The 16,925-nt window shown below is 43.9% G+C and overlaps 1 protein-coding gene across 1 annotated transcript in view; it reads right to left on the bottom strand.

Moving 5' to 3' along the window:
- The window catches only part of LOC122937990 (ubiquitin-conjugating enzyme E2 E2), a 217,423-nt gene that overhangs the window by 5,892 nt on the left and 194,606 nt on the right, over nucleotides 1-16,925 (bottom strand). Inside the window, exon 5 of the mRNA XM_044293231.1 lies at nucleotides 12,600-12,747. Coding sequence (XP_044149166.1) covers nucleotides 12,600-12,747 — 148 coding nt within the window. The remainder of the gene's footprint in view (nucleotides 1-12,599; nucleotides 12,748-16,925) is intronic.

Here is a 16,925-nt window from a genome sequence, read left to right as displayed (position 1 = left end):
CTTTGATCTGGCATGATGTAAATTACAGACTATCTCCACTAAAAAGATTACTTATAGGATGAGCAATCTAACAGTCTCTTGTTAAAGCCCCCTAAGGGGGGGCTTAAAATATATGTAAAAGAAAATAAAAGTTACATTTTTTTAAAATATCAAAAAATATATACGGTATATATAAAAATTCAAATCAACCTCATTTCTCATTAATAAAAAGAAATAAAGTTTGTTTGCAGCGTCACATCCCAAAACGTCCACACTATTAAAATATAAAATGTATTAATCCCACACGATGAATGCTGTAAATATCTAAATGGCCAGTTTGCCTTTTTTGGTCACTTCACCTCCTTAAAAAACTTGAATAAAAAGTGATCAAAAAGCTATACACACTACAAAATGGTACCAATAAAAAGTACAAATCGCCCTGCAAAAAAAGGAGCCCTCACAGAGCTCTAAAAAAAAGTTATAGGGGTCAGAATATGACGATGCAAAAGCAAAAAATCTTTTTTCTCTTTTTCAAAGGTCAAATTTTTTTTCAGTTTTAAAACACAAGAAGAATGATATCAATGTGCTAGCGCCATAATCGTACGGACCCAGAAAATGGCTGCAACAGGTCAAAAATAAACTGCTGCCATCACTTTGGATTTTAGTTAAAGCATCCTCACAGATCATCGGAGGGAATTTATAAAGGTTTATATGACCATCTATCCATTCAGGAAAAATTGCAGCACGTACTATCTGCATCCGTTTTTCATGCAGGAATGGTGCGTTTAATTCATTGGTGTGCAGTCCGTTTTTCACTGCTGGTTGCCCAGGGATGCTGTGTGTTATTCTTCAGCTTTTCTTTCAGATGTGCGAAAAACACATCAAAAGCAGATGACATCCGTGTGGAAAAACGCAAGAACTTGGGGTTATCCAGGAAAATATATTTATGACTTATCCTAGGATAGGTCATCAGTATAAGATCTGCGGAGGCCAGACCCCCAGGACCACACCGATCAGCTGTTAGAAGAGTCCTTGAGCACTGCAGCTTCTTCCTCGGCAAGTGACATCACTGCACATCAGCCACGTGGCCTAGTTGCAGTTCAGCCCTATTGAAGTCAATGGGGCTGAGCTGCAATACCAAGCACTGCCACTATACGATGTACGGCTCTGTGCTTGGAGAGCAGCCGGGAGTAGACTGTGAGCGAAGCGGACCCCTGAAACAGCTGATCAGTGGGGATGCCGGGACTTGGAAGTCTGCTGATATGATAATGATGACCTATCCTGAGGATAAGTCATCATTACCTTTTCCAGAATAACCCCTTTAACAGACTTTCAGAAAACACTAAAACAAACTGAAGCAAAAACGGAGGGAAAAAGCGACAGTTTTCACTGACAGAACTAGAGTTCTGTTCCACATCACTCATATGAAAGAGGCTTAAACTAGCGTTTCATATGCCGTTCTTAAGAATCGCACGGGACTAATTTTTGTCTGTTACAGTTTTAATTGTACAGAATAAATACGTCTATATTTTAACAGTGTTGACGTTTTCGGGTGTGGCGGTGCAAATTACCTTTATTTTTATTAATGGGAAAACAGGGTCATTTGAATTTATATTTGTAATATTTAAAAATAAATTGGTTTACTTTTTTACACATATTTTAAGTCCCATTAGGGGACTTTAACAAGAGACTGTTAAATCGCTTGTCTCAGACTTCTGTTTGGGAGGGAAAGCCTCCTCAGATGCTATGGGCACAATAGACTACGACATCTGAGGGGTTAAATGTCTGTGATCGGTGTGAAACAGCAGGAACCAGGTGTCTATGGCGCCGCTTTCTGATTGAAGAAACGGAGGTCGACTATGATCTGAGCTGTGTACAGTGTCAATCATTCAAGCAAAAGAGAAAAAGAAATTGCTCTCAGCCAGCACTGGTATGTCCCCAGCCTGATTACATTAGTTATGGAAAAAGCTTCACAAAGCTAAAAATTGTCTCCATTGTTTGGTCCCTGTGCACACGCAATTTAAATTTAGTTACTCTTGCATGTCAACATGATTATGGAAGGTGTTCACACTTCAAGAGAACCTGTCACCTCTCCTGACAGGTCTGTTTTGGTAATTACTTGCCCTCCGCATGCAATAACAGTTCTGGAACATCTATTTTTATGACTCTGCGTTATGCCATTCCTTTATTACTCCTACTAGAAGTTTATGAATTATAATTGCCAGCAGCCTGGGATAAAGGTACAACTGGGTATTACCCATGGAGGGTGTCCCCCTGCACAGTCTGCCACTAGCAGCACTGATTGGACAGTGTTCGACTCTGCAGGACACACCCCCAACTGGTAACAGCCAGCAATTCATAAACTTGTAGTATGAAAAATAGAGAAATTATTGCAAGCAGCCCCTTGATATAAATCTAGCAGAGCAATGAATGGGGAGATCTCTGGATCCATGTGAGGTACGGGGCGGTCCTAATCAGTGTTTGACAACCCCACTAGACTATGCAACTAGATCCTTCGGCTCTATAACCTGCTGCCCGTGCATTGCACTACAGCTCATTCACACTTCCATATTCTAGATTAAAGGCCCATTTACACAGTTGATCCACATAACTTTGGAATGGCAAGCTTATTGCAAACATTTCTCTTACAGGTCTGTTATGTGTAATTAAGGTGGATGTGTGGGATCCACTGGGTTCCAACAAACCCCGTAAAAAAGTGTGCCAACCTGTTTTATTCACGCTTTCGTTTTATGTGCATATCGTTATATATTTTTTTCCAATACGCAGTAAGTTGCTACCGATCCGTATTGGTATCATTTTATCCCACAGAAGTCAATGGTTTTAAAATATTTTTTTTTATATTTGCATGGTTCACATGTGCACATTTGTTCTATGGTTTTTACATCTGTATTTCAACAAAATTGCAAAAACAATGAAGAAAACAAAACAGAAAATGGAACAAATAGAATGGACAACTCCAAACACAATACAGAACAAAAATGCATACAGTCCAGAAACAAACAAAAAAAATAAAAAATCTGTACAGTGCATCCGTATTTAATGAGTATTTTTATATACACAATTTCGAATAAGCCCATGCACTGCTACGGACATATGTAATGCGTCACCATGATTACCACCACAACTAAAATATAAGGGTTACAGGATGAAAGAGCATGGCCAGTCACTGCCCTTATACTCTCTCTCTGGGGCAGGATAAAGCAACTTTTCTTTATGTTATTTGCTTTTATTCCTACTACAAGCGTGAGAAGACGGGCACCGTACTCGTATCCGCATTACAAAGATTTCTGGTCTCTTCACCTTTGATATCCGAGAGTAGACATAGGCATAAATCGAATGTGTGAACTCCTGAATTTATTTCTTACACATGCTGTGCATGTCTGGCTCTGCTAGGGTTGGAATTTCTATGCTATTTCTTTTCAAAATCTTACACTTTGATGCAAAATTGCACGAAGGAGCTTGGTGGCATTTTCCCAATGTGCCAGGTATCTACTTTGAGAACTTCAGGCTTTGTGCATAGCAAAATGTTGAAAATGCCCCAGCAAAAGAGTTGAGCAAACCAATATTAGTGTGTTGTCTGAAGAAGAGCAGTCAGAGCTGAAGGCTGAGCGTGGGCAGGTCAAACTCGGATGTGTTTGAACACTTAGGCCTCATGCGCACAACCGTTGGGCGGCTGTGGCCGAATTGCGGCCTGCAAACGACGGGTCGGCAAACACGGCCGCCGGCCGTGTGCACCACGCATGCGGACCCATTCACTTGAATGGGTCTGCAATTTCGGAGATGCGGAACGGAGTCACGAAACGGAACACCGGAAGCACTACGGAGTGCTTCCGTGGTGTTTCTTTACGTTGTTCAGCACCGCAAATAAATATGACATGTCATATTTTTTTGAGGTGCAGACAGACCACGGGCCCATTCAAGTTGAATGGGTCTGGCCCACTGCACGGATGTTGCCCGTGCATTGGGGACCGCAATTGCGGTCCCCAATGCACGGAACGGCCGCACAACGGCCGTGTGCATGAGGCCTTAGAGTGTGACATCACTAATCAGGGGCGGGCTGAGAACTTAAAAGTGGCCCTGAAAAAAACTAAAAATGTTGTAGGTGGGTCCAAATTGACAAAAGGAGGGGCAACATAAGTAGGCAGGGCCAACAGAAATAGGCAGGACCAGCAACACAGTAGTGCAGAACAAAAGACCGTTCCAGCAGAACAAAATACCACAGCGCAGCACAAAACACTGCCTTCGGCAGAAGCAAATACCACAGTGCAGCACAAAATACTGCCGTCCGCGCCACAGTATTGAACTGCATCATCGTCCTGAGGATGGCAATACAGTTGAATTCAGGAGGGTATCTGCGGCTGCTGGCCAGGTGCATAAGTGCCTGAAGCTCCAACATTAATGAATACTGAGTATAACATAATTTTTACCTGGCTGGCAGCCGTGAGGAGGGCTTGAGCAGTCCCCTAGGCATAGGCCCACCGGGAGATTTCCCCGTAGGCCAGTCTGGCCCTGGTCACTAATGATATGCCTATACATTCAGTCCTCCAGAAGAGTGCACTGAAAGAAGATGTATGGAACCTCAAAAAACTCGCAATTTTCAATGTGGGTGCCATCAGGTGACGAGCTGGGAGATACTGTGATACACATACACCTTGAAATTCAAGTACAGTGCCCAGATTTTATTAGGTGTATTTCTGGCGCAGACTGCAACTTTTTCACGCTCACGCCTAAAAAAGTGGGCGTGGCGTAGGCGTGGAAGGGTCGGTAGACCCGTCTCATTTACCATTTTAGGCGTAGAAAATGGTCTAAATGTAAATCAACAAGGAAGCTGAATGCGCTGAAGTTATGTAGAGGCCGGTCTTAATAAATGTGCCTCATTGTACTTCATTGATCCAGATAAAACCCCTTTAACCCCTTCATGCCCAGCGCCGTACATGTACAGCGCTGGGCGGGTGTTTAAAGATGGCGTCCGCTCCTGCCCGCTGCGTGTGCCATAGCTGCAGGTGGCCACCTGCTTCTTTTTTTTTTTTTTAAGTTAAAAAATAAATAAATAATAAAAAAAAAATTGAAATCACCCCCTTTTCCCAAAATAAAAATAAAAGAACTAAAAATACACATCATGGGTGTTGCAATGTGCGAAAACGCCCATAGTATAAAAATATATTCCCCATACGGCAAATGGCAAAATGGATATAAGCATCCAAATGGCCGATTCACCGGTTTGGTTGCTTTATTTTCTACACAAAAATGAAATTTAAAAAAGTGATCAAAAAGTCTTACATACCCTACAATGGTATCAATGAAAAGTTCAGATCACCCCGCAAAAAATTAGCCCCCATACAGCTCCGTACGCATAATTACAAAAAAGTAATAGGGGTCAAAATATGGCAACAAAAAAATAAAACATATTACACATATAAGGCATCCCCGGATTCGTACTGACCTGTAGAATAATAGTAACTGGTCAATTTTATCGCACATCGAATGTCGTAAATAAAAAACTTGCAAAACTGCTTTTTTTTTTTGCAATTTCACCCCATTTGGAATTTTTTTCCCCGCTTCCCACTACATGATATGCAATATTCAATGGTGGCGTTGGAAAGTACAAAAACAAGCCCTCATATGGCTATGCGAACAAACAAATAAAAAGTTATGGCTCTGGGAAGGCAGGGAGCGCAAAACGAAAACGCAAAAAAAAAAAAAAAAACCTTCGGGCTTTTAAAGGGGTTGTCCAGGTTCAGAGCTGAACCCGGACATACCCTTATTTTCACCCCGACAGCCCCCCTGAGCCTAGCATCGGAGCATCTCATGCTCCGATGCGCTCCAGTGCCCTGCGCTAGAGCGCGCAGGGCACGGGCTCTTGTGTTTTCAATAACACACTGCCGGGCGGTAACTTCCGCCCAGCAGTGTGTTCGGTGACGTCACCGGCTCTGAGGGGCGGGCTTTAAATCTGCCCTAGCCGTTTTACTGGCTAGGGCAGAGCCAAATCCCGCCCATCAGTGCCGGTGACGTCACCGGGGTTCCTGTCAGCCCCATAGAGAGCCCGGTACGTCACCGGAACTCAGAAAAATGCCTTTGCCCTGTGCAATTTAGCGCAGGGCAAAGGAGAGCATCGGAGCATGAACTGCTCCGATGCTCATGTCAGGGGGGCTGCCTGGGTGAAAATGGAGGTATGTCCAGGTTCAGCTCTGAACATGGACAACCCCTTTAAGCTATACGAATGCACAGTAAAACTGCCCAGTTATCTGCCGAAAGAAATACTTCCCCTAATGGTTAAATTATTCGATGTGGCTTTCATGCAAATCTATACTGATGATGTATTTTTGCACTGTACAGGGTATGACTATGTGGATGATTGTTTTGTGCATGCAACATAAATGAACACCCTGGAAACACCACCATACTGTCTTATGCCCTGTGCAGGGCGAGAAGAGGTGGCGCAATACTCATGATGTATCGCACACCTCCCGGCCCGGCACTAGGTATAACACATATTCCCCTTCTTCTGACATTTTCTATTAGACAGCCAACCTGCCTGGAGAGTCAATACGAGACCAGTCAGTAAATATCTTCACCTTAGTTGCAGTGTAGTATGAAGATATTGCTCAAATTCAATTAATATTTAATCAAGTCAACGCATTAATGTGTATTTTACCCTTAGGCACAATTTACTTACAGCAAATACTTAAAAACTATGTAAGAGCTCTGCTCGGCGGTTCCACATGTGCCAGGTCTCAGGAAAGTGCACGCTAAAAGCCTCTTATGCTAATTACTAAATATATTTCCATAATTGTATTAAACTGGATGACATTTTATCTGATAATTACCACATTACCACACACCCAGCCTCATATATAGTGATTATTGTGCAATTCTGTAAGTTTTCCTATGAAATAAAAGACCTGTGACTGGCGGTAAAGGGATTATAAAAAAGGGCATCAGAAAAGCGGAACATTTTTGAAGGGGTATTTGCGAGATTAAAGATTTCTATTTCATGCTTCTCCCCTTGTTATGTAAAATCATTTTCTAATTGATAGCGATTAAAGGTTTCCTTCCAGGCTAGAGATTGGCTCCCGGTCACGTGGTACATTCCATGTGCATCCTCCTTGCTAGATCAAGTGTTGTTCATTGTGCACGTGTTCCAGACAGCCCGATTCCCACCCGCCATGAACGTGCCAATCAGAAATGACTACACGCTAATGGACTGCCCCCCCCCCCCCCGTGCACCTTCATCACTTCGCCGGAATGAATTCCGGGGTAGGCTCTGTTCGATCAGAATACATCAGCCAAGCCCCCTCCACCAAGCCAGCGGCGCTTGACATCAGTGGTCCGCAACGATTGCTGCCTGACTGCGCAGGTGCCCGTGGCTTGATAAGGGGCAATCTAGGAATCTGTACAGCGCTAACGCAGACAAGGAAGCTGAGAATCTTTCTCACGCTAGCCCTGTAGTGAAGGGGTGCAAGTAGGTGCAGAGCTGCAGAAGTGCCGTCCAACTCTGTCTCTCTTTCTCTTTCTAAGGGGGCACCTAGGAGGCATGTGAAGGGGCACTAAGGGGGCATTCTATGAAGGTGCACTATTGGGGCATTCTACTATAAAGGGAGTACTTAGGGGGAATAACTACTGTGCGGGGCCAATATGGGGGCATTCTACTGTGAAGAGGACACTAAGGGGGAATAACTTCTGTGTGGGGGCCATAAGGGGCATTCTAATGTGAAGATGGCACTAAGGGGGCATTCTACTATAAAAGGGACAGTAACGGTGAATAACTACTGTGTGGTGGCAATAGGGGGGCATTCTACTGTTAAGTGGGCATTCTGCTATGAAGGGGGCACTAAGGGGGAATAACTACTGTGTCTACAGAGTTGTTTTTTTGCAGGACGGCCTCTAGTTTTTATTAGTACTAATTTGGGGTACATATGACTTCTTGATAAAAACTTTTTTTAATTTTTTTTGCAAGAGGCAAGGTGACCACTAACTGATAAATCGTCCATTTTTGTTTGGCCTGTTACAGCATTCAGCTGTATTAAAGAGGTTGTGCAAAGGGTACATAATGATGATCTATACTTAGGATTGGTCATTAATATCTGATTGGCGGGGATCCGGCTATTTGAAGAGAAGGCGGCGCTCATGCAAGCACTGCTTCAGCTTCAAAATTACACTGCACATGGTGTCCCTTGTAGAGGAGGCGCAGTCTAATTACAAGTGCTCGTCCCATCCAAGTCAATGGGCCTGAGATGCAGCTACCAAGCACAGATGTCATAGTAACTCATGAAAAGAGAAGTTCACCCATCTGTGTGTGGCAATATGGCGGCTTATAGGGTGTGAATAAACAGCATAAAGGCAAGGAAAATCCAGAACTTCTAAAATCCACAATATTCATTTGAAATCCATGAAAGGCAAAGGGTGCAAAATTAAAGACCATAAGATCGTTCAAGCTTTTCGCACAGAGGAACGTGGAACAAAATGCTGCAGGTGCCATGCCTAAGTGACCCCCAAAGGATAAATGAGCAGTGCTAGTGGTGAATCCCACTTCACTAAGAGGCATTATTAGTGAGTTTAAGGCCTTAAAGAGACTTCATTACAGATTTTTTTGGGGAAGGGAACTAGAGGCAAAATTACTGTGTGGGGGTACTAACCGGTACATAAAGGGCATTAGGGGACATCGTTGCTGAGTGGGAGAAACCAGTGCTGTGTGGAAGGCATTAAGCTGGCACAAATATTTGGGGGGCACTTTTACTGTGTGTGGGGGTACTATTATTGTGGGGGAAACTAAGCAGCGATCACTAGAGGGCACTACTATTTAGGGTTGTCACAATAACAAACTTTTGATTCTATTTCGATACCATAAAAAAGTATTGCGATACTGGATACCACACAAAAACAAAAAACACCAAAAAAGCGGGGCGTGTCCTTTCTGCTGCAACACCTAGCACAGCTCAGGAGGCAGTTAAAGGATGAAACTCGGCATGTGCGGCCATCTCAGTGAGCCGGACAAAGAAATAAGAAAAAAAAAGCAAACAGCAGGTGGCGCTGAACAGGTAGATTTTATTGAAGAACTGAGTAGCCGTACTCAATTTTTAATTACATGTAATTACAAAAGTATTCAGATCCAGGTGCGGATTTGAAAAATTTTGAATATTTTTCGTGGGACAACCCTTTGGAGAACTTTGCTGTGTAATATGTTTAGCACATGTAACCACTGACTATTTTACGCAGTGTGAAAACTATGTGCTCAGTACTATTATCACTATTTATCATGTCCAGGAGAACCGGGGAGCATTCGTCACATTTAGGAAAACTAGCGCACTGTAAACTGCTGTTATCTATAGATTGCTGCTGCAGAATGCCATTGGCTGCTTTGAGCACTGCCGCCGCTTTCCTTTGTAGATAAATGTGCATTTTTTTTTCAAATGCTTTGAATGTTTGTGCAACAGCACCGAACATGTTGCCAAGATGAACAGAAATCACTTAATAGTCTTTTCACTTGTTAAAGGGGAAGCAGTAACTTCGCTGTGTAGGAAAAACAAAAGGCACGGCTTCCCTTGGAAGCCTATATAAAAGCTGCTGAAAGGAAGCAATTAGATCAGATAAAGCGGGGCAGCATTCATATGGTAATGGCCTTCCTACAATGTTCTGCAGCTCCAGAATCTCCGAAGGGTCAATGCTTGGATTTTATCTCTGCTCGGATCTATTGTCTAAGCCTCATGTCATTGGTATAGTGTTACAATTCAAGGGCGGGAGGCAAATAAACATGAAATAAATGCCGGAGAGTCACGTGGAAGACAGCGGTGAATGGAAATGCAGAAACGACATTTATCCAGGGCTACGGCTTCTCAAAGATAAAAATGTAAACATAATATATCTCCCACGAGTCTTTTATCATATTACTGTAGTACAGTGTAATAATACAGGAACATGCACATATCCAAGGAGACAGGAATGCGTGCCTTCAACCTGACGATGGCCAGTTCTCCTGGCAGCGCCATTACAAAAGAGCGCTGGGATTTTAATTATTGTTCCTGAGGTCCTTGTACTTACAATGAGATTATCTGTCTGGATTATCATAGCATTGTGCTGTACTAGTCAGAATTTTAAAAGGGACCTGTCAGGGGGGATAAATGCTCATTTTCTAATCAATGGATCTCTGTAACTCCAGATAACAAAGCCTAGTCGGCACAAGTGCAGTAGGCTTGGAGACTGGCAACCATAATCAATGGTGATGTCATTTGTGTCGTATATAGCCCCTGGAAATGTTTGAAGTTTATAGGGACTGTTTGACTAATTTCAGTTAGAAACATAGAAACATAGAATGTGTCGGCAGATAAGAACCATTTGGCCCATCTAGTCTGCCCAATATACTGAATACTATGAATAGTCCCTGGCCCTATCTTATATGAAGGATGGCCTTATGCCTATCCCATGCATGCTTAAACTCCTCCACTGTATTTGCAGCTACCACTTCTGCAGGAAGGCTATTCCATGCATCCACTACTCTCTCAGTAAAGTAATACTTCCTTATATTACTTTTAAATCTTTGCCCCTCTAATTTAAAACTGTGTCCTCTTGTGGTAGTTTTTCTTCTTTTAAATATTCTCTCCTCCTTTACCGAGTTGATTACCTTTATGTATTTAAAAGTTTCTATCATATCCCCTCGGTCTCTTCTTTCTTCCAAGCTATACATGTTAAGGTCCTTTAACCTTTCCTGGTAAGTTTTATCCTGCAATCCATGGACCAGTTTAGTAGCTCTTCTCTGAACTCTCTCTAGAGTATCTATATCCTTCTGGAGATATGGCCTCCAGTACTGAGCACAATACTCCAAGTGAGGTCTCACCAGTGTTCTGTACAGCGGCATAAGCACTTCACTCTTTCTACTGCTTATACCTCTCCCTATACATCCAAGCATTCTGCTGGCATTTCCTGCTGCTTTATTACATTGTCTTCCCACCTTTAAGTCTTCTGAAATAATTACTCCTAAATCCCTTTCCTCAGATACTGAGGTCAGGACTGTGTCAAATATTCTATATTCTGCCCTTGGGTTTTTACGCCCCAGGTGCATTATCTTGCACTTATCCACATTAAATTTCAGTTGCCAGAGTTCTGACCATTCTTCTAGTTTTCCTAAATCCTTTTCCATTTGGCATTTCCCTCCAGGAACATCAACCCTGTTACATATCTTTGTGTCATCAGCAAAAAGACAAACCTTACCATCGAGGCCTTTTGCAATATCACTTATGAAGATATTAAACAAAATTGGTCCCAGTACAGATCCCTGTGGAATCCCACTGGTAACATGACCTTGTTTTGAATGTTCTCCATTGACTACAACCCTCTGTTGTCTGTCACTCAGCCACTGCCTAATCCACTCAACAATATGGGAGTCCATGCTCAATGACTGCAGTTTATTGATAAGTCTTCTATGTGGGACAGTGTCAAAAGCCTTACTAAAATCTAGATATGCGATGTCTACTGCACCTCCACCGTCTATTATTTTAGTCACCCAGTCAAAAAAATCTATAAGATTTGTTTGACATGATCTCCCTGAAGTAAACCCATGCTGTTTTTCATCTTGCAATCCATGGGATTTTAGATGTTCCACAATCCTATCCTTTAATAGGGTTTCCATTAATTTGCCTACTATTGATGTCAGACTCACTGGTCTATAGTTGCTCGATTCCTCCTTACTACCTTTCTTGTGAATGGGCACGACATTTGCCAATTTCCAATCTTCCGGGACGACTCCTGTTACTAATGATTGGTTTAATAAATCTGTTAACGGTTTTGCCAGCTCACCACTAAGCTCTTTTAATAATTTTGGGTGTATCTCATCAGGCCCCCTGTGACTCATTACCAAGTGTGATAAAAGATTTTTTCACCTCTGACACTTCATTGCAAGCCAGGTCATTTGTCCCTAGATGGACAAGAACATCCACGTCCCCTTCCTGCTTTGCTTGCTTAACAATATTAATAATACGTTAGATAGGAGGCTCTGTTCTAGCACAGAGGCTTCTGTCTTCACACTTTCTGGTCCCCAGCAGACCAGAAGGATGAAGTCCCATCCGTGATCACGCACATGACTGCAGCGATTCACTATCCTCAGCAGTGACATGGCCCTAAGGCTGAGTCAGCGTTCAGCCTTTCTGTTCTCCTGCTCCATTATAGGAGTAGGAGAACGGAAAGGACTAATTCGGCACATAACTGAGCCTACAGACCCCATAGGGCTGTTAGGTTTCCGCTCGGAGGAAGATTTTTGAAGCAGAGACAAAAGTCCTGCACGCACAACTCCGCTTCAAAAATCTTCCTCTGAGCGGAAACCTAACAGACCCCATTACAGTCCATGGGATTTGTAGGCTCTGTTCGGCTCAGTTATGTGCTGAATACGTCCTTTCCATTCTCCTGCTCCTAGAATGGAGCAGAAGAACGGAAAGGCTCCATTGTTGCTAATCATGGGTGCTACATGGACTACTGGACTATACATGGACTCAGGAAAGAAAAAAAGGTCAGGGGCATAGGTAACTGACCAAGGAAAATAATGTACAATACTGGTCCACTGAAGCAAGTGGAACTGCAATCCTCAATTAAAAAAAATGTAAAGATCTTACCAGGGTTGCAGTCTGTGAGCAGCGAGCAGATGGAGAGGAGAACTTTAGAAATGGTTAGTGCTGGGCTCCAGTTGTCTTTCAAGATATCCAGGCAGATGACACCTTGGCTGTTGATGTTGCAGTGGTAGATTCTCGTCCGAAAGGTCACCTACAAAATATGAAAAACGGCTGTTTTACTAATGTTACAAACAAGCACAGTACTCCTTTAGGTCTCACCCCCAATTCTTGGCAGCATGTAATATGGTGCAGAAAACAGAACCGTACTGCACAAAACATAGGTCAGACTGAACTGATAACCAATGGAGTAAAGCCCAGTTATTGAGAAACTGTCTACACATATGCTGCAGTAATTTAATATGGTGACATGCATGGCCCCAATGATATGATTATAGGTATTGAGCCTTAAAGTGAAGCCCCACCATATTAGCTATATCATCAGAAAATGTCAGTTCTATCTCCTTTAGGCCTCATGCACACGACAGTTTTTTTTCACGGTCCGCAAAAACGGGGTCCGTAGGTCCGTGATCCGTGACCGTTTTTTCGTCCGTGGGTCTTCCTTGATTTTTGGAGGATCCACGGACATGGCCGCCTGGCCGTGCGGAGCCAAACGGATCCGTCCTGAATTACAATGCAAGTCAATGGGGACGGATCCGTTTAACGTTGACACAATATGGTGCCATTTCAAACGGATCCGTCCCCATTGACTTTCAATGTAAAGTCTGGAGTTCTTTTATACCATCGGATTGGAGTTTTCTCCAATCCGATGGTATATTTTAACTTGAAGCGTCCCCATCACCATGGGAACGCCTCTATGTTAGAATATACTGTCGGATATGAGCTACATCGTGAAACTCAGATCCGACAGTATATTCTAACACAGAGGCGTTCCCATGGTGATGGGGACGCTTCAGGTTAGAATATACAAAAAAACTGTGTACATGACTGCCCCCTGCTGCCTGGCAGGTGCTGCCAGGCAGCAGGGGGCAGACCCCCCCCCCCCCGTTTTTAACTCATTGGTGGCCAGTGGGCCCCCCCCTCCCCTGTAGTTAACTCGTTGGTGGCCAGTGTGCGCCCCCCCTCCCTCCCTCTATTGTAATAATAGCATTGGTGGCAGTGTGCACCCCCCCCGCCCCTCCTCCCTCCCTCTATTGTAATAATAGCATTGGTGGCAGTGTGCCCCCCCCCCCCGCTCTATTGTAATAGCATTGGTGGCAGTGTGCGGAGTAGAAGCATCATACTTACCTGGCTGCTGCGATCTCTGTGTCCGGCCGGGAGCTCCTCCTACTGGTAAGTGACAGGTCTGTGTGGCGCATTGCTGTCACTTACCAGTAGGAGGAGCTCCCGGCCGGACGCAGACATCGCAGCAGCCAGCAGGTAAGTATGAATCTTCTACTATTGCTAAGGCTAAGTAACCATGGCAACCAGGACTGCAGTAGCGTCCTCGTTGCCATGGTTACCGATCGGAGCCCCAGCTATTAAACTGGGACTCCGATCGGAACTCCGCTGCCACCAATGATCTGGGGGGGGGGGGGGGGGGGGAAGAGGGGAGGCCACACACTGCCACCAATGTATTAAAAGAATAGACGGAGGAAGGGGGGCGCACACTGCCACCAATGTATTAAAAGAATAGACGGAGGAAGGGGGGGCGCACACTGCCACCAATGTATTAAAACAATAGAGGGAGGAAGGGGGGGGGGGCACACTGCTACCAATGTTAATGCAATAGAGGGAGGGAGGGGGGGGCCGCACACTGTGCCACCAATGCTATTATTACAATAGAGGGAGGGAGGGGGGGGGAATTTAAACTGGGGAGGGAGGGGGGTCTGCCCCCTGCTGCCTGGCAGCCCGGATCTCTTACAGGGGGCTATGATAGCACAATTAACCCCTTCAGGTGCAGCACCTGAGGGGTTAATTGTACGGATCACAGCCCCCTGTAAGAGATCGGGTGCTGCCAGGCAGCATGGGGCAGTCATGTACACAGTTCGTTGTATATTCTAACTAGAAGCGTCCCCATCACCATGGGAACGCCTCTGTGTTAGAATATACTGTCGGATCTGAGTTTTCACGAAGTGAAAACTCAGCTATGAAAAAGCTTTTATGCAGACGGATCTTCGGATCCGTCTGTATGAAAGTAACCTACGGCCACGGATGCCAATCTTGTGTGCATCCGTGTTCTGTCATGGACCCATTGACTTGAATGGGTCCGTGAACAGTTGTCCGTCAAAAAAATAGGACAGGTTATATTTTTTTGACGGACAGGATACACGGATCACGGTCTCAGCTGCAAAACGGAGCATTTTCCGATTTTTCCACGGACCCATTTAAAGTCAATGGGTCCGCGAAAAAAAATGGAAGACGGCACAACGGCCACGGATGCACACAACGGTCGTGTGCATGAGGCCTTAATGTACGTTTCATAACTTATTTATTACTGAATAAAACATGTTACAACCTGAAAAAATCAGTGTCTATATTCAGGTAGTATTTAGCAGTAGGAGACCTGGTAGATGTAGGACTATCAAAACATTCTGGGTTATCAGTCCTGCTGTGCTGGCCAGTATTTCAGTAGTCTGTTACAACAATGCAGAATACAGGCTGCTGCTACTTGCACACTTACTTTGATAAAAAAAAAAGTGGAGATAATGCTAGGATATGCCATCAATGTCAGGGGCAAGTCTCAAAGTTGGGACCTGCATTTATCTCCAGATTGGGGCCCCTAAAATGAAAGAGCACACCTCGCGTGCAAGGTCATGGGAGTTCCGAAAATAGCAGTGTGCGCACAAGCGGCTGTTTTCGTAAGTGCGGCAACTTCTCCCTTCACCGCTATGGGACTGAAGGAAAAAGCCAAGCAGTCCCATAGAGGTTGCTCTATTCACTATGGAGAGAGGGGGGGGGGGGGTCGGTTCTGAAGATAGGAGTGGATCCCAGACAAGAGACCCACACATATCTGACATTAATGGCATATCCTAGCGATATACAGCCAGGTCCATAAATATTGGGACATCGACACAAGTCTAACATTTTTGTCTCTATACGCCACCACAATGGATTTGAAATGAAACGAACAAGATGTGCTTTAACTGCAGACTGTCAGCTTTAATTTGAGGGTATTTACATCCAAAACAGGTGAACGGTGTAGGAATTACAACAGTTTGGGACAATTGGCTTATCAGCTGTTCTATGGCCAGATGTGTGTTATTCCCTGGTTATACCAATTACAACAAGCGGATAAAATGTCCAGAGTTCATTTCAAGTGTGCTATTTGCATTTGGAATCTGTTGCTGTCAACTCTCAAGATGATATCCAAAGAGCTGTTACTATCAGTGAAGCAAGTCATCATTAGGCTGAAAAAAACTAAACAAACCCATCAGAGAGTTAGCAAAAACATTAGGCGTGGCCAAAACAACTGTTTGGAACATTCTTAAAAAGAAGGAATGCACCAGTGAGCTCAGCAACACCAAAAGACCCGGAAGACCACGGAAAACAACTGTGGTGGATGACCAAAGAATTCTTTCCCTGGTAAAGAAAACACCCTTCATAACAGTTGGTCAGATCAAGAACACTCTCCAGGAGGTAGGAGCCTCAAAAACAGGAAGGCCAGATTAGAGTTTGCGAAACGACATCTAAAAAAGATTTCACAGTTCTGGAACAACATCCTATGGACAGATGAGACCAAGATCAACTTGTACCAGAGTGATGGGAAGAGAAGAGTATGAAAGAAAGGAACTGCTCATGATCCTAAGCATACTACCTCATCAGTGAAGCATGGTGGTGGTAGTGTCATGGCGTGGGCATGTATGGCTGCAATGGAACTGCTTCTCTTGTATTTATTGATGATGTGACTGCTGACAAAAGCAGCAGGATGAATTCTGAAGTGTTTCCTGCAATATTATCTGCTCATATTCAGCCAAATGCTTAAGATCTCATTGGACGGCGCTTCAATGTGCAGATGGACAATGACCCAAAGCATACTGCAAAAGCAAAGAGTTTTTTAAGGGAAATAAATGAAATGTTATGCAATGGCCAAGTCAATCAACTGACCTGAATCCGATTGAGCATGCATTTCACTTGCTGAAGACAAAACTGAAGGGAAAATGGCCCAAGAACAAGCAGGAACTGAAGATAGTTGCAGTAGAGGCCTGGCAGAGCATCACCAGGGATGAAACTCAGCGTCTGGTGATGTCTATGCGTTCCAGACTTCAGGCTGTAATTGACTGCAAAGGATTTGCAACCAAGTATTAAAAAGTGAAAGTTTGATTTATGATTATTATTCTGTCCCATTACTTTTGGTCCCTTAACAAATGGGAGGCACATATGCAAACTGTT

The sequence above is a fragment of the Bufo gargarizans genome, chromosome 5 (assembly GCF_014858855.1).
Source record: "Bufo gargarizans isolate SCDJY-AF-19 chromosome 5, ASM1485885v1, whole genome shotgun sequence".
In the NCBI taxonomy this organism is placed as follows: domain Eukaryota; kingdom Metazoa; phylum Chordata; class Amphibia; order Anura; family Bufonidae; genus Bufo; species Bufo gargarizans.
Note: the sequence above shows the minus strand (reverse complement) of the source record. Positions and strands in the feature narration are given on the sequence as shown.